Raw genomic sequence first — 27,208 nt, forward strand, 5'->3', positions numbered from 1 at the left:
TCATCCATAAAATTGAAAACAGAATTAAAAGGGAGCAAGTGTTAACTTTATTTAATTTTAATTAAGTAATTTAATGATATTTTGTTTATGATATGCCCTTCCATGACAATTTTCAATTCAATTTCGAATAATAAAACTTACATACAAATAAATAAAATTTTTATGTTTTTATATTTTTAAAGCTATAATAAAACGCAATTAATTTTATGCTAATTTGTGTTGTAGGAAATGTTGCTAAACATTCCTTGTAAAATGTTGAAGCAACATGCTGTCGTTTTATATAAAACCCTTTAATCTTAACTACATTTACCGTATTTTTTTTTTAAACTAGTTACAATGTTTACATTTTTGTTCTCTCTTTGTATTTCTAAAAACATTCGTTAAGATATTTGTAATGAAATTAAGTTGTAATCTGTAATAACAAAACCCGGTTCCCTTTACTTAGCATACAAGACTCAATTACTCTTTTCGCATTTTATTCTCTTTAAAGTTTGTATTAAATATTTGTTTGTTGTTTAGCTTTTTTTCTTTTGTTGTTTTTCTGTTCATTTCATGCTAAGTACGAGTAGTATTTCGTTTCGTTTATTTTTGTTTATTTTATATCCAGTGTTGTTTGTGACTTTATTTTGTTTTGGTTGTAGTTGTTGTTTATATTTTTATCTTGTTTATTTTATTTTGAATTTATATTTCGAAAAAGACTTTGTGTTGAATCGTTTGCTTTTGGCAAATTCAGTGTGGCTCGTGTCTTCAAAGTGTTCTGTCACGTTTAAGCGGTTTTCTTACTTGAACGTGTTTAGTAAAAAAAAATTTGGTGAAATAAAATTGTAAGAATTATGAACTTTGTTTTAAAATAGAATGGATTTTTAAAATCATAAGAATTAAAAATAAACAAAATATTCTTTTAATAAATAAAAAGATTTAAATACATAATTTAAAATAAAAACAAACAATTTTAGAAGCAACAATTTATTCTAAAAGTCTTATAAAAAATCAAAATAAATAAAAAAACTGTATTTTAAAAATTGTTAAAAAAATAATAACTTTTATATAAAGAAATTTAGAAAAATGCATTTATTAATTTAATCACAATGTTGTAGTGAAATAAACTAATTAAACTTACTTTAAATTAACAAGTTTTAAAAAGGACGCAACTTTATATTCTTAATCTCAAATATGAAACTATTGATGTCGCCATTCTTTCTGGAACCTTTTCATAAGACTACAAAGTACTTCTAAGGAGTTTTCAATATATCAATCCTTTGGCACTAGTTCTATGGAAATAAAATAAATTAGATTTGCTTTCATTGGAAAAGAAATAAAAAAAAAACATTTTGATATAAGCAGTTAAACAACGAGTAATGTTGAGTATTGAAAATTTTTAAATATCGCATTAAGTAGCTAAATTTAATATTCTATTTAAAAGTTAGGAAGTGAAGGCTTAAAGATTTTAAAATATCACGAATTTCGAAATATTAATCGTCAAATAAATTGAAATAAAATCCGCTAAAAAAGAACTTTAAAATTGTTATAAAAACTTTCCATCTTCGAAAAAAACTAGTTAATATTGTTACAAATTCTAAAACAAAAAAAAAAAAATTATTAAAAGACTGGTTCCAGAGATGTTGCATAGAATGGCTGTCGATTCTAAAAAGCTTCCATAACAAACAGTTCCGATGGTAGAAATTACATTTAAAATAGAACGAATACTGGCCATAATCACACCATCTAGAACTAATTGCAGAACGCATAGTACCCAATATAGTGGGAAATTTGACCCAAAGACTAACGATATTGGAAATGTTTGAAATCTGTCCATTATTTCGTTTAGCCCCCATACAACCGTACTCTTCGAATAGGGCTTTTTGGCTCATAATTATGTTAAAAATTGGCATAACTTAGTTAATTTGAAGTCTAAATGACATTGCTGATATTTGTAATGATCAGGCCTTATTTGACCTTAGCCCCAATACAAACTCCACTTCAGAAAATGACTTTAAGATCATTCCTATACCAAAATTTATAAGGATAGGTCCATATTTACCCTTAACTTCATATGATCCTTTTTGTAGAGAATCTCTTTCTTTGTCAAGAATAAGTAAGAATATTCCAAAATTAAAGTACAATAACGAATTAAATACTTTATTATTTAAAAAATTATCCTCATTTTTAACATACTTGGTCTTTCATGGTCTTTCATACCATACTTGTTTTATTTATTTTACATCATACACAATCTTCCATCCCTGACATCCATTAACCAAAATCCAATAACAACTTATGCAACGTTTTCTTCTTCTTTCATTAAGTTTGGTTATAGGAGATACATACATACATATATAGGGAGTAAATCGATATGCTACCTTTTTTTAGAACGCAAATCCATCTGTAGAAAGTGAAGAGTGTTAAAATGTTAAAACAATCGGGCTATAAACGATCTCGAAATATATGCTTGATAATGATCACTTATTAATATGCAATCTATGGCAAAATTGATGTTTTCCGAAAATATTTCTTTTGAAAATCTATTTCCAAAAATGCAGCCATAAAGTATATTATACAGCGCCTTCAATTATTACTTTCTTATGTTTGGATATTGATTATAAAAGTTGTATATTTGATACAAATTTGTGACACTATAACGGTCTTATTTTCGGCGATGCATTAGTAAATTTAGTAAGAATATTATTTCGTAATTTTTAGGATTTTTGAGCCTGATTTTTTATATTTTTATTATATTATATATTATTTTTTTACTTAATACTTTTCAATTCATTTTATATAATTACAAAAATTATACTTTATGTAATTTTACAATTTTTCTTTACTGCTGATAACTTTTGCTTTTAAACTTGTCAGATCTTTTATTTGAAATCAAGATAAATTCTTATCAACTGATTGCTAAGGGACTTAAAAATATTTCAAAAGTATTGCAATCATATATTTTTTACAATTAAAGAACCAAAAATTTAATACGGTGATTTACTCACAAATTATATTCACATAACAAAATTCACAACACACATTAGTATCATTTCAAAAGACTTGTTTGTCTTTATTCCTTTTATTGGTAAAAAATTATTTATCTACCACAAATAATCACTAAATCTAAAATTTATTATGCGGTTAAAATTGTCATTTGCAGTTTATTTTTTAAAACTAAATAAGTAAAATTAAAAAAAAAGTAACAAAGAAAAAAAAACGTCATACAAATTTCAGCTCGTGTTACAATGTATGATATGAATGAGGTGGTGTAATTGCAGCACTTAAATAATAAAATAAACATAAACAAAAATACAAACATATTTAAGACTAAAATAAAGAAAAAATTACTTAAAATAATAAATTTAATGTACATTTTGTGAGTGTGACATTTTATCATAAGCAAGTGATCTTGAAATTTATGATATTATTGCAAAAAAATTAAAAAAAAATCGCAAAAAAATTAATAAGAAACAAACTGTTGTTTAAACAACCAAACACAATGAAAGTCTTGACAGATAATATAAATAAAGGGATTTTGTGGTTTTTCAATGAGTAATTCATTGTTAAAAGAAACAAACGTTCCATGTAGCGCCATCGCAACTCATTCAAACTTTACAATTGACTTCAAACTCCAGACATGCCAAATACGGGTTTGGCGGAGTAATGGTTGGCTGAAATGTATCTGCAATACAACAACTAAAAAGTAATTGTTATTAATTTTGGGTTAAAGCATTGTAACCCCCTTTTTTTGGTGGGTGAAATGTGTTGAAAAGTCACCAGTAGTGAAAAGTAGTTCGCAGGTTGAAAAATTATTAAAGCAGTCGTTTATGAATTTTGAAAAACTTTCATTTATTTGACAAAAAATAAACTTTTAACTAATTTAAAATTATTTAAAAATACAAAAAGACAGCATTCAGTTGCATTAGATTATTACTACTGAATTATAAGTGTTTTATGAAATTTTAACAATTTCTTATTGTTAGTGGTTATAATATACATATATACATTAGGATGTCCAGTGAAAAACTTTTTGGAGGAATACTTCTCAAACGTAGCGATTGAAAATATTGTTCACAGTACGATATGCTCAAAAAATTCTGCAATCTTTTTAAAATGGGTCGAAATGGCCGCAAAACTACCGTATTTTAATATTTTTATGTATAAAATAGACCAAAATACACTACAAAATTTTTAAATTATTTTTTTCCTTAATCAGCTGAAAATTAAGGAGGATTTTCACTCGCCGGAGGGGAAAAATTATTTTTCTTGTGTTCAGTACATTAATACGCATCGATTGATTGGTATTCCTGCATGAAATTCCTCAAATGGCTGTTCCTCGGGACACTCTAATGTTCATATGGATGGAAGATGTAAATTATATATTTTATTATTTCTATATTTGCTAAATTTTATATAATAACAAATAATAGACTGAAACATATAATATTTCATAATATTTAACGTAACTAGGAAAAGATTAGAATTTCTTGCAAAATTTTTGATTGACAAAGATTTAATTTTCAAAACTAAACGTATTCATAGATTTAAAACTTAATTAAATAACAATTATTTTAAACACGTATAATGGTCATAATTTATCAATGATTTAAATGTTCGAAAAAAAAACTCAATTGAATTCAAGTTTATGTGTTAAGTCTTTTGATTTTTTATCAAGCACGTCTATTTATTGCAGTTACCTGACAGTTTGTCTGAACAGACTGAACGCCTGCCACTTCCCACGAACCAAAGAGTTCTTTTGCATAATTTGACCATTATTTTATATGGTTGACATTAAATTGTCTTGTAAGTTTTGGTTTTTACAGAGTTTTTAGTTATATTTTTTCGTTAGTAGTTGTTATTTGGAGTTTTGAGAAATTCATGAAATTTTCTTCAATACATTTTAGGACAAGTACTAAATTGCAAAGTTAAGTATATAAATATTTTATATCTATGTTATTTGCTTTAGGTACAAATTTGATTTTTTTAACATAATTGTTGCCAAGTTTATCAAAACTTAGTTTGTTTTGTTTGTTAAAGAATTGCAGAAAAATTTCTACCATAAATAAACAGTAGTTACAACTTAAAAACACAACTATGGGCAGTAGTTGTTTTTTGTGTGTTTTTCATTTCTAAACAAAAATAAAACAAAGTAAAAACGTCATAAAGGTGTGACTAGGTCATTTATTGTTTCTATGAAGTATTTTAGCCATTTAATCACTCTTGTTGTTGGTTATTACCGCAAACCAACCATTAACCAACTAACTAGCCAAGTCTTTGTGCGTCTAATTGATTGCAATAAAATTGTTATAAATAAATTCGTGCTTGATGAGAATTGTGATCAGTGAAAAAAACAAAAAACTCACACAAATAAAAAATCAAACAATTAAATAAATTTATTTCATTTTAACATGAAATTTAAGTAGTTTAGTTTCATTTAACTTTGTTTATTCGATTTTCTTGCTAATTTTTTTTTATTTTTTTGGTTACTAAACATTTCAAAATCTAAAGCCACATTTTTTGCAGCTTTTTTCGAATTCCTATTTTTTTTGTATATAAGGAATATTTAGTTTGCAAGCAGTTGTCTGTTTTAATTATCACCTCTTTTTTAAAGTAACTTTTTTCAAAAATGAATTAAGTGATATTTTTTGTTTTTCTAAAAGTATTTACTATTTTGTCATTTATTTTAGTGTTTAGCTTTGTGAAAAATTGTTGTATGATTTTGTCGTTAACAAAAAAAAACTTTTTTATATTATTGTAAAAGACAGATGTCTGATATACAAACTTATCTAGTGAATTAAAATCTTAATTATTGAATTTTTTTTTTGCTAGAATTCCTAACTTGATTTTTGTAGCTTAACCTTTATAATTCGGCAAGGTTGTCAAGGATTGTATAACAGTTAGTTGAGCCGGTTTTAACAAGTTCTGAAAAGCTCTTTTTAGGGGCATTTCAGTTTCATGTGGACTGGGTGATATAATAGATCGATTTTAATAATGTTTAAAAGGCTTAGTCCCTGGGAAAAAAAAAAACGTATGTAATAATTTGTATCAAATTATCTTGAAAGCTGAAACCTGTAGAGTGCGCATAAGTTCACATGGGCATATAGACTTACAGATATCAACTACGGACACGTTCCAACGAAATTTCGGTTCTTCGCATCGGAACGACCTGGAGTTCAACGACCAATAATTGTCACATTGACTTTACTCGTAACGCTGCTGCAACATTAAAGATTTTCTAAAGAACTGGAATTGCAGTTATCCTGAGATCGAAAAGAAATCGACAGAGATAGTGTTACAGTGTTTAACTCTCTGTCCGTAAAACATTTCTTTCAACTTAGAAGACCTACCATAATACTAACCTTAGCTAGCATATATTTGAAAGGATTTAGAAACTGGGTTTTTAAGAACAAATTTTATTTTAAAATGTTAATATTGAACTTCTAGCAAACTAACTAACTGTCACCTGAAAATGAATCATAATACATTTTGCATAACTGTAGTATTTAGTTAACATATTTCCGTTGTTTGGTCACAACAATATTCTTAATAAATCTACTTTTTATTTGAGCCCTTCACAATTCAATCAACTCCATTTAGCAATTAAAGTTAAATGTATAAGATACCTGTCCCCTTTTGTGTTAATTATGACAGATACGAGTACTTGAGTTTGAAAGTAATTGAATCTACTGCAGTAACTAATATAGGAGGCATTACCTATTAAACACTTTTTTCAAGTTTCCTCTAATTGAAGCATGTTTATGAAATACAATATCATTTTTAATAATAGTTAAGTAAAGTAAATATATAAATATTATAATGATCCATATAAAGTTACAAAAAAAAATATTGAAAATAAGGCTTTAGAAGTTTGAAATTGTTGCTTTTATTGATACTAATGAAAACAAACTAATAAAATTTTGCAATTTTGAAATCAAATATAAAAAAATAAAAAATACAATTTTATATATTACTGAATATATTGAATGAAAAGAAAAAAATAACAACTGTCATTAGCCAACCAACATTGAGTTTAAATATCAAGGTGTTTGTTTACCTTGTCATATTAAATCGTCATTAATAAATTTAGTTGTAAGTTAATACATAATATGTATTGAAAAGTGTAAGCGATTGTATGTTTTTGTGCAACAAGTGCAGTTGTATTGTTCGTTATTATAAATTTATAGAAAGTGTTGTTGTAAATGGTTTAATTGTCATTTATTGTCTTATTAAATTTAAACAGTGAAATAATTTAAATACATTAATTGAATTCAAAATTACAATTTATCCAAAGGAAAGGATTACTTCGCTGGTTGTTGAAGAGGTCCCCTCTAATATTATTTACAATGGTGAGTGTTTTTATACTTTTTCTTTATGTTTAATATTTTTAAAAATTTTGAAGTAATATGTGTATTTTTAAAATTTTAATCCTAACCGGTATATTTATTTAATATTTATTTGTTTTAAATATAGAAATCAATTTAAGAAATGGTTTAATTTGAAAAGGTCACTGTTTTTAAATTTTTTTTGAATTATTTACAACTTAAGGCAACAAATTTAATATTTCTGTCATGCAGTGCATTTTGAAAAACGTCTGCTTAATTTTAGGTCTTAAGTCTGCGACGTTTAAAATTAAACTTAAATAAAGGGTAATCAAATATAAATTTATTAACCATCATAATCAACTATGCGGAAATTATTAAATATATTTTTCTATTTTTAAATATTTTTCTCAGGATTATTTATGAATTACCAAAGTATTATTAAATTTATAAAAAATTTATCCAAGATGCTGGATCTTCATAATTATTGACTATAGACCATAACAAATTTGAAATAATAAACTCATAAAATTAATATTGCACAAATCATCTTTTTATATTTTTGATTTTTTCATTTAACACAATTATCATATTAAATATTTATGATTCATGATTATGAGTTCCCAGGCTTTAAATTGCATTTTAATAAAAATACATTTTTTTGATGATTTGAATTGCATCATTGTGAGATGTTTAAAGAAAAGAAGTATTTCTACTTTGTAAAACTATGTAATACTTGTTATGAAAAAATTAAATAATAATAATCATTGTGGTGTTACGCCTCTATATTAGATAATACAAGTTATTCGTGCTTTTTAATTTCTATGTTTAACGATGTTTTTGTTGGTTTCTTTAAAACATAAATGTATGAATTCTTGAGCAAAAAATAATGTGTTAGTATTTATAATACAAATCTCAATGAGACAATGAAGTATGTTATGGTCAGTATGTTATTTCTATTATTTTCGTTCATTTGGTTAATTAAGCCGGTTTTGGAATCGGAGGTACAAAACTGTCTATCAAGCTAAATAATAATTTCTCTAATTTTTTTTGGTCGTGACAGATTTTTAAGGTTTATAAAAATCTTTCTGAAAAATCAAAAAAAAAAAATATATATATTTTAACTATTATTTTTTAATTATAATTTTATACAAAATAACAATTAATTAAATTCATTAATAAAAAACACAGCGAATGCATTCTATTCAATTTATCAATCATAATTTTTTAAATTTAACAAAAATTTTCCCATACATTTAATTTAATCTCTTCACATTCCTAATTAGTTTTTAATACATGATTTTGCAAAAAAAAAAAGTTTTTTTAAATCGCATATAGAGGTGTTTCCAAAAACAAAAAACTTAATTAATCACATTTCTGTCCATAAGTCGTTTTGTTAAATAACTTTAAAATCTGCATACAATTTAACACAATTTTTTTTGAATGTAGCTGAAATGTTAACAACCTTTCTTGAATGTTGAAAAGTTTGAATATTATTTTTTTTCGTGTCACATTTTTGCATAATGTATAGCAAATTTAATAAATATTTAAATATAATAAATTTGATTGATTATTGTTTAAAACAGTTTGAAATATGATATTTTTTATAATGGATTTAAATGAAAGATGCTTTATATAAAATGTTTTTGTTAAATTTTTTAAAAATAATAAGCCGTAAAGGAACGGTTGTGAAAGTTGATACAAGAGATGAGAAGAGAAATTACAAATATAATTCTGAAATTAATTATATATTGCTCATATGCAAATGTGAAGGCATAATTCAAATATCGTTGTTTTGTTCGACTTTAATATCAAAAGCAAAACTTTTTTATTTTATTTATTTTATTACCAATGACTGACATGTAATGTTATGTATAAGTAATTATATTAGGCTTTTTATGTTAGCAAGTACTTGTTTACACAAAATGAAAACAATTTTTGTTGGTCACACTATTTGAGAGGAAGGTAGTTCCATCAGGTGGTCATGAGTTCGATTTACACCAGAGACTCTAGTCTGTTTCCTTACATCATCTGCGTTTGATCATCACTGACGTCATTATACCCACCATTATAAAAGGTTTTGTCATTCCGTATGAAACACATCGAAATATTCGCCTATAAGACCTATTAAACTATATGGATATGGCTTGATCATGATATGATCTAGCAATGACTGTCTGTCTTTCTGTCTGTCTGTTAAATCGCGATAGGAAACACATGAGAGGAGCTAGACAGTTTTAATTTTGCATAAATATTCTCATTGATAAGGTTTGTTTGGTATTGAAAATGGGCAATAACGGTTAACGTTTTAACATAGCACCCATAAGTGTTTTAAATTATACATGAATAAGTCTTATGCGAACATTAATTTTATACTCAAATTTTATGAAGATCTGTCCTTATATAAGGGATATAAAGTTTATTTCAAAAAATATCTTTAACGCTCATTACTGACTCAGAAATGCGAGTGCATCGATGAAATTCGACATAATCAAGCCAAAACTTGATCGATCCAAGCTCCCGTATAAATTCCCCTTCAGAAATTAACTTTGGTAAGAACCAAAATCATTTTACTAAATTTTGTTAGGATTGGTCCATAATAACAATAGCATCGATTCATAAATTCAAAAATTATTTATAAGGAAGTAATTCTTTTCGGCAATCATTTGATGGTGGGCATATACGATTCGGCATGGTCGAATATAATACTCTTACTTACTTTTTATAAATTTAAATAAATGACATTTATAATAATACCACACTTTTTAAATTTATAACTTGTATTTTGTAATAAAATAAGAAGTATATGTATTAAAACATTCCAATGTTATTTTTTATATAAATTGATTTTAATCATAGATTTCTTACTACACTTTAAATGCAATTAAGAATTAGCCTTAAGCAATCACTTATTCTAACGTGAGATTAAAAATCTTAAAATAAAGATAATCTTAATATTATTATTTATGTATAAAATTAATGTTTTAAATAATTTAAATTAAGTTGTTTCGATAAAGCTTCTTTAAGATCTATCAAGATATAAAGCCTGTTGCAAGTGACACCAAATCCTATTTAAATAAATATTACAATCAAAATATGATCTACTGTTGATCTTAACATCTTAATAACGAATTTTATTAAGGCTATTAAATATTTAAAAAATTTAATAAATTAGAATTGGTCGAATGTTATTTAGCCACCAAAAAATACTTTTTCCCAGCAAAAACATGCATTTAGTAGAGAAACTAAAAAAGTTGGGTTTCACTACTTATTAATTAGCATTTTAATTCATTACAGTGATGACATTGGTAATTACTTACTGTGCGCAAAATAATGGATTAAAACAGAAAACTAAAACTGTGCGACATACGACAGTCCAATTTTTTCAATACCAACCATTTCTGATTAACATAAATAAAAATCCTCAAAAATTATTTCGCACTAAATTAAGTTGTAACAAAACTGTAAATAATTTTCATATATCCGTACATGTCACATTGTCAATGGGGTTAATTATTCTTGCCATTTCAAGCTTACCAGAGCAATTTTTTATCTTTAACATTTAAAATCTAAGCAAGTTTAAGATTTTTAAGATTTTAAACTGAAGATAACAATTCAATAATTACACACATTATAATAAAGCTTGAGTAAAAAATTACACATAATTTCTGAAAACAATCGCATAAATCGATATATTTGATATTTAAACAAATGACTTTAATGGATTATTTTTATTTAACATGAGAATATGTAGAAATAAATTAAAAACCAATGAATACGTATTAAAGTAAACACCTACAATTCTTAATAATTCAATTGTAAATTTATTTATAAATTAAATTGATTTAATAATTTTAATAATAACTTAACAAATGAATCAAATTAATCACAAAATCTCAGAGTTGAACTTATTGTTTTAAGATTTCAAACCGGAAATGTAATGTTTTTAAATACATTTTTCAGTCTAAATTTAAATTTAGTCACACAATTAAAACCATATTAATGTAGATTATAAAGTGTATTTTTGTTTTTGGTTTGAAGTTGTAAAACAATGAAGGATATTTTGATTTGTCGTGAGAAATGTAACATGATAGTCGCAAATTCTATCAAATATATAATTAATTTGTTGTGAATATTTCCTAATTTTAAATGTTTATGATAGTGTTTAAATATACATTTGTATGATCAAAAACATTTTTCAGTAGTAGGTACAATAATTACAAAAATTTGTGAAACAATTTATAGTTCATCAAACATTTTAATAAAAGGCATATAGTATTCGTTATTGCCTATACAAAAACATTTTCATACTTGTTTCATTTAATCATATTTCGATTTGTTTTAAGCGATATACTTCAGTTTTAATAATTTACGCCTTATTTTTGTTAATTAAATTATAATATTTTACATAAAATGAAATTTATTTACAAAAAAAAAAAAAAAAAACAAACATTGAGTTTAAGAGATTTTGTGACTGCAACACGTGTTTTGTTTGAACTGTACTCAAATAAGGAAAATTTAATACACGTTTTTCAGCCTGTCAATATATTGTACACAAAAATATTTTTGAAATTTTTGTGGTATATTTCATCATCTTTTTTAATTTGAAGTAATTCTTGACATTTTTATAATTGCAGACAGACGTATATAAACACATTAAAATGTATATAAAGTGAAAAAGTTGCAAAAATGCAACAAATCAGCAAGATACCTAATGAAATAATATTTATTTTTAATTAGATAATTTTTTTCTAATAAAATTTACGGATTTAATTTTAACGAGATCACGATATTGAATGTTTTCTAGTAGGTATAAATTTTTTGGTTAAAATATTTATTTTTTTATTTTGAGAAACGGACATTGTGTTCTAATTTTTTCTCAGAGTTTAAGCCGATTTTGCTCATTTGATATTGAAAATACTTAAACTACTACAGTTCTATGTCATATGCAAACACTTTAACTTTCTAGCTTAATTAATTATTCAATTTAGTTTTTTTACTAACTATTTATTTACAAACAATTCCACTTAATAGTAAACAAATAAGTCCCCAATCATTTAATTGCTTAACATCTTGTATAAACTTCCTTCAACGGATGCTTAGAAACAACTTTGACTTTTTCTGCAACTCATTCTATTAATGATTTATTGTTTTTTCTTTGAGATTTTTGCAAAATGATTTGACAAAAAGTCTTCTACTTAAAAAAATCGATTGTTTCACAACAATCTAATATTAAGCAATTGTATGTTAAAAGAAATAGAATTCTTTGAAATATTATCTTAATTAAAAATAAATAAAAATAAGCAACAAAGTTGCCTAAGTTATCTTAACTAGAGGTTAATAATATATATTTTTCCTTTTAACAATTACTTAAAAAAAACTAATTTTATATGAACATAAATATTAAACAAAAAAACAAATAATAATAAAAAACTAACTAACGAGCAGAAATAATAATAAACCCCTACAACATCAGCCACAAAAAAAACAACACAAAATAATCAAATACTTAATCAGTATCTAAACCACTAGTAGCTGCTACATACAGACATATACACACTCAAAGTTTAAAACAATAACATTGCAAGTAAAACCCACAAAAAGGTCACTGAAGGGGTCAAACTTATTTAAGAATTTATTATATGGCTAAGGCTTGATAAGGAAAATAAAACATAATTCAAATAAAAAAAATATTACAAAATAGTAAATATGAAAAAATCAAGTTTGTTTTATAAGTCTTTTGTATTTCTTAGTTGTTTTTTTTTTGTTAAATTAATCTTAACAAATCTTAGATTTTTATTTTATTTTTGAGTGATTTTTGTTATTTAAAATTATGTAAAATTTATTTTAACGGAAATTAGCAAATCTTTTTGGAAGAATCACATGTTATGTACGTACATGCTTCAAAAAACATGTTTTTCTTTTGTCTATTTATGATTAACTATCATTTAGCGGAAACTCTTTGAGTTTGTTTCAATAAAATTAAGAGCGTAGTTTTTTTTAGACAAAAAAAAAATAAAAGATAACTTTTTATTTACTTTTTTAAAAAGCACATTAATAGCTATTTTATCTTTGAATATCATAATAGATCAATAATAAAGTAATAAGGAAACAATAATTTATACATAAAGAATTATCATTGTTTACAACTTTTTAAGCCTACGGCTTTTAAATAATTTTAATCTTAATCACAACATATTAAAGTGCTTTGATTGATTTGTGTCGAATGGTATACGCCCTTCACTTTAGTTCTAAATGCTTTTAATCTCATAGAAGTAAAGAAAAACATGTGATATACTTTCTCGGACATGGCTAATAATTATTTATTTTTAATAAAAATACGTTTGTGAAATTTTTGTTTATATGAGAGTTAAGGACAAATATGAACAATTCTTATAAAATTTTGAGGAGCAATGTATTTATACCCTACACCACTATAGTTGGGAGAGTATTATGCGTTTGTGCTGAGTTTGTTACACCCAAAAATATTGGTCCTAAAGTATAATTTCTAGTGTAGTTATGAATAAGGGACCAATTGAATATTTCCCTCCCTTTGGATTCCTGCAAGTAGATTAGAATGAAAAAAGGAAAATGAAGAATATAGATGTTGTAATAGACAATTATAAATAGACATTAAAATGAGGAATTTAGCGAAAAAGATTAAGAGTTGAAGATTAACATAGACTGAGAGTGACTTATTAAAACATAGGAGGAAACAGTATTGGACTCAAAAAAACTACTAATTAGTGCTGTTGAAGTTTGTCCTAATCGCACTGCCTGATAAAGGTTTATGTTATATATTCTAATCCTAGATAACTCTAAAGTGTCCTCCAGAAATCGATGTCTTAGATATCGGATTAGAATGTCCCTCAATGCAGGAAAGTGACAAAGAAGATGTTCAATTGATTCCTCTTCATTGCCTTCTCATTGCATAGTTATCAAATTAGAATTTTACTTTAACGCTTAAAAATGCAAGTATAGCTATGAATTTCGATACATAGAATTGAGTTTCTTACAAGCCAAAATCTCTTAATAATATTAACCTAATATATATAGAAGCGTATTCCATTTCTCTATCTTGCTTGATTGCAGCTTGAAAGATATCCTGTGATACCACAGCCTGTGTGCCGTCTCTATAGTTTTGTAGGATGTAATTAGAACATACAAGGTTTGTCTGCAATATAATATATTATTGTGTTCGGATGTCATGGCTTTGAATCCGACAAGAGACTCTGGTGCAAAAGGCCAAATAATGGTGTTTGTGGCCTAGGTATTTGTAACTGTCGTATTGGTAGGAAGACAGCATGGTGTTTTTTTACAAATATTTTTTATTAATGAGTTGTTTTAAAACGAAGGTGTCGAAGGTTTTTGTTTTAATTTTAGAAATTACTAAGTTTATATTTAAAAATATTTTTTATCTAAATTTACATCTTTTCAACTCTAAAAAATAGTGACAAATATTTATCCCGCTTGCCAATCAGTAGTTTTAACATGACATAAAACATTTGATTGATTTGATGTAAATTGGCTCGACTGTTGACACATTAATTTCTATTGTTTGTAACTTTTATTGTTTCATTTTAAATTTTAATATTTTAAACGATTATTTTAATTTATTAATACATCTGTCAATTTTGATTAAATAAAATTTAAAAACTTATATATGCAGCTTTTTAATCTTAAATAAAATTAATTTATTAAATGCATTAGGTAAAAAAATGTTCAATTAATAACAATAGACTTTGTTGAAATAATTTATTAACAATAATTTATATATTTTATTTAATAAATATAGAAATTAAAAAGGTGGTTTTTTTTTTCTTTAAGCGCAAAAAATATATTTATAACTTTATTAATGAGAAAACAAATAAATAGTTTTAACGAGATTATTGTAGTTTTGTAGGTATAACCCAGCAAAGCATTTAAGCAAAAGTTAAGATTTTTTAACTCCATGGTTAAAATAAAAAAATATTGCTTTTATAAATTTAGAGCTAAAAACTTTTTGAAATTTAAAAATTTTTAATTAAATTTTTGCAAAATAATCTCCGTTTATTTAATATTTTAAGTATAAAGTTAACTATTACAAAATGCTCTCCAAAAATGCTGCTCGATTTTTCTTACCTCTAAACAAATTTGCATACTTTGTTAATACATTTTTTAATAACTATAATAATAAATAGAAGTTAATAAAATAAAAAGTTGCATTTAAATTCATATTTTTTATATTCAAGAACCATGTAATTGTTGCTGAGTAAAAGAAAGAAAAACTTGTTATACTTTTTTATATTTGATTTGCGCGTATTCAGAACCTTGTTTGATTGCAATATAAGTAGAAGGTGAAAAAATAATCATTATTATAAAATAAAATAAACAATAAATAATAACTCCATATTATAAAAATATTAAATGTTAAGGTTTTGTACAAAAGCGGAAATATGCTTGTCTAAGTACATTTAATAATATTTTTTCAATTTTTTATAGAAAAAATTGTTTTTATGCATCTACAGGCAGTGTACAGAAGAATCGTAATATAAAACTAAAAGTGAAAATCACGATATTTAAAATGATAATTTGTGTTTCAATTTCTTAAAGACACTTAAAGTTTCGGGTCAATAGAAACGTTTGAGAAAAGTTCCGATAAACATAAAAATTAAGGTCTTAAAACAGTTTTATTGATAATACCTGCTTTGTAGTATACAAACCCGAAAGTCTTTAAAAATTTCTTTGTGAACACACTTTAATTGACTAAGAAGAATTATCCGCAGTATGTTAAGTTTTTTTCACTCGATGTACATACCTTATAATATATGTATACTGAAAGATTAGAAACAAAAAATAAATAAATATATATGCAAACAAAAAAGTTAATGATCTCTGGTACTTTTTTTAACATTTGTGGTTAATTACTTGTATACAAGTATTAATTCTTTAGCAAAAAAAAAACAAAGAATCATTGAACATCATTTTTGGCACCTACAGTAAATAAATAATCGCTATATTTTTTTCTATTTTAAAATTGAATTGCTTCCGACAAGTACTTTGTTTAGTTTAATGAAAAAAACTCAGACACTTTAAACACTCTTTAAAAATTTACAATGGCAAAATTTAAAATGAAATTTATGAAGTATGAAAAATGTAATTGTGTCCGAATATTTATGGCGTTTTTTTTCACATAAATTGCTTTAGGCCTTATTTAGTTGAAATACTAAATGTACGCTTACATTGGAAGAATTGTAAGAATGTATGTTAACATTTTAAAAACTTAACAATTGTCTGGCGATATGGTTTTTAAACACATACAAATTGTAACAATATCATTACACTAGGCAACATGTGTACATATGTATGTACTAGTTTTAATCGTGTGAGTTTTGTTTTCAAAAGCCTAAACAAATATTATTAATAATAGTTTAGTTTTATTTTGTTATTGTAGCTGCTAGTGTTTGTTTTTTCCTGACCCTGAACTTGAAGTTTTGTTGTTATTATTACTTTTAATTAAACACTATAAATTATTGTTATTTTATGTTGATTTATCATTATACTTTAGACCAACAGGTAGTATTTATCATGTTTCCATAACAAAATAAAGATACATATAATTTCATTGAACTTATTAGAGCATAAAAGGTGAATAATATACAAACATTAATATATTTATGTCTTAGTTTTTTTGATATTAATACAACATAGTTTTAAGGTTTTACATGACGTGATATATATTATTTTTTCTAATCAATAGTGTATTGAACTTTATATTTAAGAAAGATTTAACCCGTTTTTAAATCTAGGCTATAGACTAGACTGTAGATTAGACTATATATTAGACTATATACTAGACTATATACTGGACTATGGACTAGGTTATAAACTAGACCATATACACGATAGACAGAATTTAGTTAATTTATATAATTTAGTAATGACTAGCGTACCCTGTGTGCTTCGCTACCTAATCAAAATACAAATACAAAAGTACCCAAGTAAAGCACCAAAAAAAGTACCAAAATCACCTTCGTTTCACATTTTCACCCATTAAAAGTACGAATTTGGAAATAGTACCACACACCCATCTTCTCGTTTTAAGAGTAGAAGTAAATGCAATTACAATTTTTCTTGTATCACTAATATTGTGCAAGAAATTCAAGAAAACCTGTTTTACATTTTTTTTCCACTTTTGCCCCCAAATATACAAATGTCCAAAAATTCCTCCTTCATAAATCTACATATTAAAAAAGACATCTACTGTCAAAATTCATGATTCTAGGATTAGACATTTGGGCTGTGAAATGATTAATCAGTCAGTCAGCATCGCTACTTTTTATACATATACTGGGAGGATTATTTAAGCGGTACGAACTGATTCAAAGTATATTCACAAAGTATCATCACTTGAACAGCTGACTATTTTTTTTATTTTAAACTAGATAAACGAATTCAAAGTTTGTTTTCAAAATTGTTAACAATGTTTATGTTCTTTGCAATTGTTTAAATTTGTGAAAGTTGAAAAAGTGAATTAAAGTGGTTTTAAAGAAGTTTAAAAGTGTTATAAATTTTAATATAATTAAATCCTTAATATTGGAATTATTAAAATTATAGACGATATAGACTAGTTCCTCTGCTCACTTTTATGCCTATTACAGAAACTATTGATTTAGAATAATTTGAAATGTTTTATAAAAAATATGCCAAGTCGCTAAACGAGAATGTTTTGAATAAAAAAACAATACTACGTGACTCAAATGAAAGGATGTAAAAATTTAGAATTCAACATTAAATTTTATAGGAATTTTACATGTATCAGCAAGATGCACTTTAACTTGAGAAAATTTTAATGTTTATTTATTATATTTTTCAACAGTTTTAAACATTTAACTTTATTTCGTTGTTAAAATAAATTATGCTTATTTTATAACATGCTTATTTTATACATTATAATTATAGTAACAATAAAAATAAATGGTTATAACTTCAATTTAGGTCAAACTACAAATAACTACAAATTATACTTAGTACTTCAAATAGTACTTAAGAAAAAAGATGCTTTTGCTTTTTGCAATAACAAAAGCATTTCAGAAATAGTCTAAAAATATTATATAATATTTTTGTTACAGTAATGGAAACAAATTTTTGAAAAATAAACAAAAATTTTAAGATAATGACATAATTCCTTAAATGTGTTTCTGTGTGAATAAATAAATATTAATAAATGATAGTATATACCTACTAGTGGAAAAACTGTTTTTTGCTCAATAATTAATCATTGGTTTAATTTAATACGCAACAACATTTGCATATTGAACAGTGGAGTTAGTTTTAAAATGAAAAAAACATCATACAAGATGTGTACTTATAACAAATTTACAACTAAAGGGTCTTAATAAAAAAGTATATAGTTAGAGCTACGAAAATGGCTCATTTTCGTAACTCTAACTGTATACATGATTATTTTATATTAGAAAAGCTGATTTCTTCAGTCTCACTGTGTCCAATATAAAACCATTGCTTTTGACAGCTTATTATTAATGTTTATTTGTTTTAATATCTAATTATTTTTACAGCACATTTGCATATTTATAGAATTATGAGCACAACATCCACAAAAATTATGTATTTATTTTTCAAACACAATTTCACAACAAAACTGCTTAGATTTTATCTTAAGTTCAAGGTTATATAAACAAATACTGAAAATGAGTTTCTCTTCTCTAACGTTTTTCTTCCATAATTCCGTTGCAACTTTAAGCAGTGTGTTGTATAAAATAACGCCGTTTAAGTAAATAGCTATTAAGGTTTTTATTTATTCAAACATTTTTTTATTTCACACTAAAGTCATCAATTAAAATCAACCTTGATTGTCGTCGTGTGGCAGACATGATACATGCTTCATGTCAAATTAAGTGAATTGAAGTGTAGTTGTTGGTTGTTGTTGTTGGTTTTTCTCTCTTTTTTTGTCAAATTAAAAACTCTAAGTACGTGCAGTCAAGTGAAGTCAAATAAAATGTAATTATTTAAAATCACTAATAATAATAATGTTTCTACTCATACGAGTAGTCGTAATAATAATGTTGAAGTTGTAAAATTATATTTATTTATGACACATACATTGTTTAATATATGTGTTAAAAATAATTGCCAATAATCTAGGATGTTGGAGAAGAGAAGGTGGCAACGTAGCAGCAGAGGCGAAACACAAATGCATTGCAAATAGTTTTCAGGTTTCGCTACAAACTTGTAATTTAAAATTTGTTAAAAGGAAGTTTGTTTGTTAAGAACAAAAGACTTAAGCAACAAACTTGTTAATGATGGTGTTTAATGAATTTGTAAAAAACTTAGACAAAGACTAGTTTAATGGCTAGAATTTCTAATATATAGATAACAAGTAGGAAAGTATAGTCGGGCATGGCCGACCATATAATACCCTACACCATGAGTATATTTTTAAAATTTTTACGTTTTATAAAATGTTTATTTTTTGTAAAGACACTTTTATGTTGAATATTACCATAATTCCAAAATATTTAAGCCATTTATTGATAAAAAACTAAAATTTCTAAATGAGGCTTTATATAGGTCAAATATGGGCCGATCCTCGGTAAATTTGGGAAAAGGATATATTTCTAAATAACAGTTTTGTTGAGTTTCATTGCGATACAAATGGTTACAAGTCAATTTTAGACGTTTAAGTCATTTTTTGAAGGGGGGTTTGTATGGGGGCTAGGGTCAAATAAAGGCCGATCCTTACGAAAATCTGCAAAATCATTTATACTTATATAAAACTTATTTGTGCCAATTTTTAGAGAGATAGCAGAATATTTGACGTAATTATAGCATAAAAAGTTCAAATCGGGAGGTACGGTTGTATGGGGGCTAGGTGAAATAATGGACCGATTTCAACCATTTTCAATAGGCTTCGTCCTTGTACTAAAAAACATGCTTGGTCCAAATTTCGTCAAATTGTCTTGAAAATTGCGGCCTGTACCTTGCGCACAAGGTTTACATGGACAGCCAGCCAGCCGGACGGACGGACGGACATGTCTTAATCCACTCAAAAAATGATTCTGAATCGATCGGTATACTTTAAGGTGGGTATTGGACCAATATTTTTGTATGTTACAAACATCAGCACAAACGTATAATACCCTCCCCACTATAGTGGTGTAGGGTATAAAAAAACATTTTTAAACAACATTTTAAAGTAGTAATAAATAGTTAATAGTTAAATAGTTTAAAAACATGAGCTACATATGCTAACTTATAACTAAAATCAGGTATGTGTTAAAAACCATTATTGGTACCTAAAATCTAGGCTGAATTCTTTATGTCCTAATAAGGTGTTCAATTAATTTCTAAAATAAACATTTAAACATATGTTATTCTAAAAAGTCTCATCGGAATGGATGTTGAAAATCAAATCTTGGTTTGCTGCATGTATTTTGGATGATAAATACAAATTTGGTCAAGATAACATACCTCGTATAGATGTGTTCTATCTCACCTTGAAGTTCAGTTAATGTTAAAGGTTTTAATTAAATTTTCAAATAATATACGAAAAATTTAATAGAAATAAATCATAATGTTATTTATTATAACAATTTTAAGAAATATTTATATATTTAATAAAACTAATCATTACAAGTTATTGTATTAAATGAAAAGAAAAAGTTAAATTTAATAGATTTGCCTTAACTTATATAGGCAGTGTTTCACTTTTGTTATTTAAGAGCACTATATGGCTGGAGGCCAAACTGAACTACAATATGACAATATAGTTTATTAACAAATATATTATGTTATTTTCCAGAGTGTGTGCAATTTTAATCACACATCATCAACATCATCGTCAATGATGTTATTGTTGCCTCAATTCAACTAATAAATTTAATTATAACTTATCAAAGCCTTTTTTTGCTTGTTAAGAATGTATTGTTGAAATTTTGTAAATTATTACTTTGATTCATTCATTCCTTCACTCACTCGATCAAACACATTCATTCACATCGTTTTAATACAAAGTTAGTTTTAAGTTATAAATAGTACAATATTAAAAATGTTTGCAGTATTAATTTAAAAATTTTAGTTTAACATTTTTTTCTCTTTTTTGTTGTTGTTATTTTATTTATACTTCTCGTGTGTCCATTGCAAAATAAACGTTTTCAACAATAGTGATGCAGCGTTTATGTTTTGGAGGCATATTATTTTTTTGGTTTTAGTTTTTTTTCTAAAATTTGATTTTTGTTGTTAAAGATTACATAATATTGGAACAAAAGTGGTAGCCATAAATAATCAGATGCTACTAACTGTTTGGCAGAAATTTTGGGCAAAAAATATCAAACTTATTTTTTGAAAGGCTTTGCTTTTGTTTTAGCCTTAAACAAATTTGAATTTAAATGACGGCTATAAAATGTATGTAATTAAGTTAATATCTACAATATTTCTGTTTTTTATATTCAAATTTCTTGGTTAGCTCTGGATACTAAGGCTTTTTTGTACGTGTTTTTACATCGATAGATTAAATTTCTAAATCTGATATTTATTGAGACTTGACTGTAAAGAGAGATATATAGAACCGATATTTTTGGCATTGTTATAGTAAATTTTTTTCAGTATGCTAATGAAATTGCAGTAAACTTAAAACTAGTACAACATTCCATATTCGGTGGGAATAATTTGATATCAATAAAAACATTATTTACACCTTAATTAATAATGACATTGTTAAAATAAATATTTATATATTTTTACAGTTTTTTTACACTTAAACTCCTTGCTAATGATAATGTCATTTCAATAAAATTTATCTACATTAAACATTAACAGCTTAAAAGGGTTATATTATTTATTTCAGCACTTAAAAGCTTAACATTTAATAACTTACAATTAACTTAAGTATTAAATAAAATTTATATTTGTTGCTCTTTCTTTTAATACAACATATTCTGAAATAATAATTTATTACTAATATAAGTACATTTTTGCAAAAATTTCAAAATCAAGGGAATAAAGTTATAAATTTATAAACTTGAATTTTAATTTATATAATTTCAGAGGTAAACAATTGTTTGCTTTTATTTATCTCATTTTAATTGAATAATATATTCATAGGAATTCATTGAATACATTAAAATGAGGCAAACAAAATTTAAATTCATCATTCGAATGAATTTTATTAGATCAATGTGTTTAACAAATTGTAGTAATACAATATATTGAAATACACTTTTTTGCTAAAGCAAACTTTAAACCATATTTAATGTAACCATTACACTGAGGAAATGTATTTACACACTTTCATTGGGGAATAGAAAAATTTAATTATTTTCGTCAGTGTTTTGGAAATCTACATTAATTTTTCGGGTTGAGTTAAAACTAAAATGGGGCCATTATGAAAATTTTAAACACTATATTTTTTTAATAGATGTTTCATGGAAACGGTGTTGACATTAGTTGGTCTACGTAAGAGCAATGAAATGTACAAATAGTAACAATGAATATTCATTAACAAGTTTTAATGCAAACTAAACAAACAAAAAATTGCTCTCAACTGCATTAAATTAACCAACCAGATCTATTCAATAGAAAACAGAAAAATACTGAAATAATAAATGAAAAATAATAAAATTTTTCACTGACACTAGGTTACTAGTTTAACGCTTAAGATTGAACATGTTTTATTCACTTTTTTTGCCAGAGATGTTGCATAAATTATAAAAACCGACAACAAAATATAAAAAATAAATAAACATGAAGCATGAAATTGTAAACAGAAACAAAAACATCAACTAAATGGAAATTATAGAAGATAAATTAAATGAAAATGTTAAAAAATATTGAACAAAGACAGATGAGAGAATGAGATGTGTTTGTTGGAATGCAATTGATAAATAATTTATGATGTCATTGTTGCAACTCAATGAATGATTGTCTGACTGGTTGACTGAGTGACAGACTAACCGAGTAACTGACTGATAAATGCAACTGCCACACTGAGTAAGCAAATATTACAGTGAAAAACCTTATTAATTTATTGTTATTTTTTGAACATATATAAACGTTATATGGCTTAGTAATTAAATGACACTTGTGTAAAAAAATAATTTTCTATATAACAAATACCGAGGTACGAGAAACCCAACAAATGTTTATGGTAAAAAAGTGAAAATAATTGTCAATTATTTCCAATAACTTGAATTATGGTGTCAAGTTCAATGAATGAATGATTGAAGTAAATATTGTGCACAAACAAAAAATTAATGCACATATTGTAAATTAATTGTTTAAATGTATAACAATAAGTGACATAACAATAAAAACAAAATAACAAATACAGCTACAGAAATAAACATTTTTAATTAATTAAATGTAAATGTTTTATACAATAAAGGACTTGTACTCGTGTGTTTAGTATTAACACTTGTTTTTTTTTAAGAAATTCTTGTATTTTAATGTAATCAAACGATTTAAGCGACAAACTTGTTTCATATACATATACATATGTATGTATACGATTTCTATTGAAGTTTAGGTAATAAAGAAATTTAACACCTTATTTAGTCGCGGTTTCAACTGTTTAATAATGTAAAGCCATTTAGTGGGAATTTAAAGAATTTCATTATACCCTACACTGTTATAATGGCGAGAGTATTATACGTTTATGCTGATGTTTGTAACACACAAAAATATTGGTTCTACATCCACTTGAAAGTATATCGACGTGTCCGTCTGTCCTGCTGTCAATGTAAACATTGTGCGCAAGGTAAAGGCCGCAATTTTCAAGAAATTTTGTTGTAATTTGGACCAGATGGGTTTTTTGGCACAGCCTATTGAAAATGGTTCAAATCGGTATCTTAGCCCCTTTCCACTCCACTTCTCAATTTGGGCTCTCTAAAAATTTACTCAAATAAGTTCTATATGAAGATTTTTGATCGGCAATAGGCTTATATAAAATTACTGTAAATTTTTACAAAAACTTACTATAATAAAGCTACTGTTATAATAGATATTTAAATTTTGATTAAAATATAAACCTTCGTATTAAAAAAATTTTAAAAAGCTAATGATAGTTTATTGTGAGAATTGTGTATTGGAAACGTGCATTATAAACTTAAAATAAAAGATTAATATATCTATGAATACGGAGGAAATCTTTTAAATGTATATATTTTAAAAAACTTTAAAAACTATTTTAAAAAACAAATTTAAAAAGCGCCTCATTTATCTTTATGAATGCAACATAAAATACCTTTTATTTGTACATTAAAATATAAAAAACTTGAAACTAGTTACATACCTATTTGCATTACCCGTATCTTATTTGAGTAAACAATTTCATAAACTGTTAAGAAAGAACAAAAAAATTTACATAAACAATGTAAAACCACAGAAAATTGTTAAATGATCTGTTAAAAAAGTCGTATGTATAAATGAATTATTTGTCAAATTTAAAAATTTAATAAATAAATCATACTAAAATATTTTAAGAAATAAAACAAAAAACAAATGACTACAGAAGGTGTGAAGCAATAATTTTAAGTTAAAATATAAATATTATATTATGTTTAAAATGACAGATATGACTTTGACAAAATGCTTACTTAATAACCATATTAAATATTAAAAAAAATATATTTTTAATTAAATATGCATTTGTTACTAATTTATATTTTATTATTAAGATGTTACTCTTCATTTTAAATTGTTGTTTTTTTTATTTCTAATAATTGTTTTTTGTTTGCTTTTTTATTTTCAGCTTTCAAATCTAAATTATTTACTAGTCACTGCCACCTGTTTTGTTAGTATATGCACGGCGATAAGAGTTGACTGGAATACGAATACTGGTCCCATAATACCACCAACACCTAGAACTACCGTTAGACCGATGCCACCATTTAGAGAACCCGCGCCGGTGTGGGAGGATCTAAGTAATGATATACCCAATCCAAATCCCTACATGTAAGTAGAAGTGCTAAACAACACAAAAGATTTAAGAAAAAGACCTATTACATATCCCCTTACAAATTTGAACGAATTTTAATGAGTTTTTTGATTTATCATTGTTTGACTTGACTCATTTATAACGTAACGTTTAAGTAAAAACAAATGACTGAAGACATAAACAGCTTTTCGATTTAAATAAAATAATAAACATTTTAAATGTATAAAAAGTGTTAAGTTATTTTTCTTTTCAATATTTTTCATTGATTTATTTATATAGGAAGTGATACATGATAATTCAATAACCAAACAAATAATATTAAATAAAAAACACACAAAACTTTCCTTTAAGAAACTTTAAGCCATTTTTCTAACTAAGCAACTAACAAAAGATTTAAGAAACGAACTTTATCTTTCACTAATTCTCTTTTTTTCATAAATATTTTTTGGATTTGTTGCTTATTGATTAGTTATGTGCCACCACCACCTTCACGTCCTAAACAACGTCTGAACACAAATATCAACTATAATCTCAACAGCAACAACAACTATGGCAGCCTTGTAACACCACAAAATGCAAACTCCTACTATCAACAGAACAACAACTCGCCTTCAGTAGCAAGTTTGTCACCACAATATATACCCAACGTGGGTACAAGATATGTGGCAGTAGTACCAACTACTTCAACAACTACAACAAAATCTTCATTTGCCACCAACAAATATGCCCAAACATCATCATCAGCAAATGCACTTTCACCGGATGATAAAACTTCGTATAAATTGCAAGGCAAATACAATGTCAAAACGAAAAAATACAAAGCATACGAGAAGGTCAAATATGTGCCACTTAATTATGTAAGAGTCTATAATTATCGTTATTTCTAAAAAAATTAAGCTTCTTTTACTTCTATATATTTTTCTTTTCTATTTTTTTTTGTTTGTGTATTATATTTTAAAACAAAAACAACAATTTATTGAAAAAACAAAACAAAAGTTTATATATTTTCTGCCTCAGTGAAGCTTTATATAAATATACATACATATTTTATGGCTTTATTAATATTAATATAATAATATTTTCCAATAAAACAAAATTTCTAGTATTTAAGTTAAAAAAAAAAATAAATAATAAACATATTATGATAATAATTGTGTAAAAATTTAATTCCCCAAAAACTCAATCCTATGGTGTTTTTTATTCCTCCAACAGCATGTTGCAACTCCTAACCATCATTTTACTATAACAAAGTTAAACATTTCACTCCCACTAAACCTCCTTCCCCTGCTCAGCATTACTCATCTTTTAACAATTTAAACACTTTCTTTTAGTATTCTACATTCAAGCCCAGCAATAAAACAACTGAGGCTCCAGCATCCGGGAATAAACAGCTAAATAAACAGGAACTGCCTGCTGTCAACATAAAACAACAATGGTCTTCTCCTTTCATTTCCAAAACTACCACCATGAATCCAATTAAAAAATCCACCACGCCTTCCACCAAGTCCTATACCAAGCATGTATATGTTAAGGATACGACGGTTAAGTCAAAGGCAAAATTCAGTGACTCTGTAGATAAGGCCAAGAAAAGTTGAATTAGTTGTTAAAGATAAACAATAACTATTCTAGAATTAAAATTGTTATTATTTTTTATATATTTTCTTATTATTTTAAATTCTCAAATTATGAGCACAAATAATAGAGATAAAATATACAAAAAATATTATTAAAATTTATATTGCTTTAATGAACGTTGTTGTGAAGAATTCAGTTTGAAGTTAAGAAAAACTATTATTGCCATATTTGTATTGGTATAAAAGCAAAATTGGAAATTGCATACAAAAATATTAAATTAATTTGTAAATAAAACAAGCACAGTGTATGATAATATTAATAGATTGTTGTGTAGTTTTTTTTATTTTCTTCTAAAAAAATAAAAGTAAGTAGTAAAAAACAAGTTTTCAAAAATCTGCGT

At 25.4% G+C, this 27,208-nt stretch overlaps 1 protein-coding gene across 5 annotated transcripts; it reads left to right on the top strand.

Moving 5' to 3' along the window:
- The first annotated feature begins 638 nt into the window (after positions 1-638).
- On the top strand, positions 639-27,127 carry LOC111687741 (3-phosphoinositide-dependent protein kinase B). Of its 5 annotated transcripts, none has more exons than XM_023450218.2 (5): positions 639-824; positions 7,274-7,328; positions 25,048-25,250; positions 25,703-26,090; positions 26,565-27,127. In XM_023450218.2, the coding sequence occupies exons 2-5, from the start codon at positions 7,326-7,328 to the stop codon at positions 26,826-26,828; spliced, it is 858 nt and encodes a 285-aa protein (XP_023305986.2). In that variant the 5' UTR covers positions 639-824; positions 7,274-7,325; the 3' UTR covers positions 26,829-27,127. The 5 variants fall into 5 exon arrangements, with proteins under 5 accessions (XP_023305986.2, XP_023305980.2, XP_046807797.1 ...); XM_023450212.2 differs by having other exon boundaries at positions 716-824; positions 7,223-7,328; XM_046951841.1 differs by lacking the exon at positions 639-824 and adding an exon at positions 1,178-1,360.
- Positions 27,128-27,208: the final 81 nt, after the last annotated feature.

The sequence above is a fragment of the Lucilia cuprina genome, chromosome 5 (assembly GCF_022045245.1).
Source record: "Lucilia cuprina isolate Lc7/37 chromosome 5, ASM2204524v1, whole genome shotgun sequence".
NCBI lineage: Eukaryota > Metazoa > Arthropoda > Insecta > Diptera > Calliphoridae > Lucilia > Lucilia cuprina.

What these genes read in the sequence shown, in the direction of transcription:
- LOC111687741 (XM_046951841.1), top strand. An exon ending in CCCAATCCAAATCCCTACAT is followed by an intron (nt 25,251 to 25,702) that starts GTAAGTAGAAGT and finishes CTTATTGATTAG; the next exon opens with TTATGTGCCACCACCACCTT. An exon ending in AATATGTGCCACTTAATTAT is followed by an intron (nt 26,091 to 26,564) that starts GTAAGAGTCTAT and finishes ACTTTCTTTTAG; the next exon opens with TATTCTACATTCAAGCCCAG.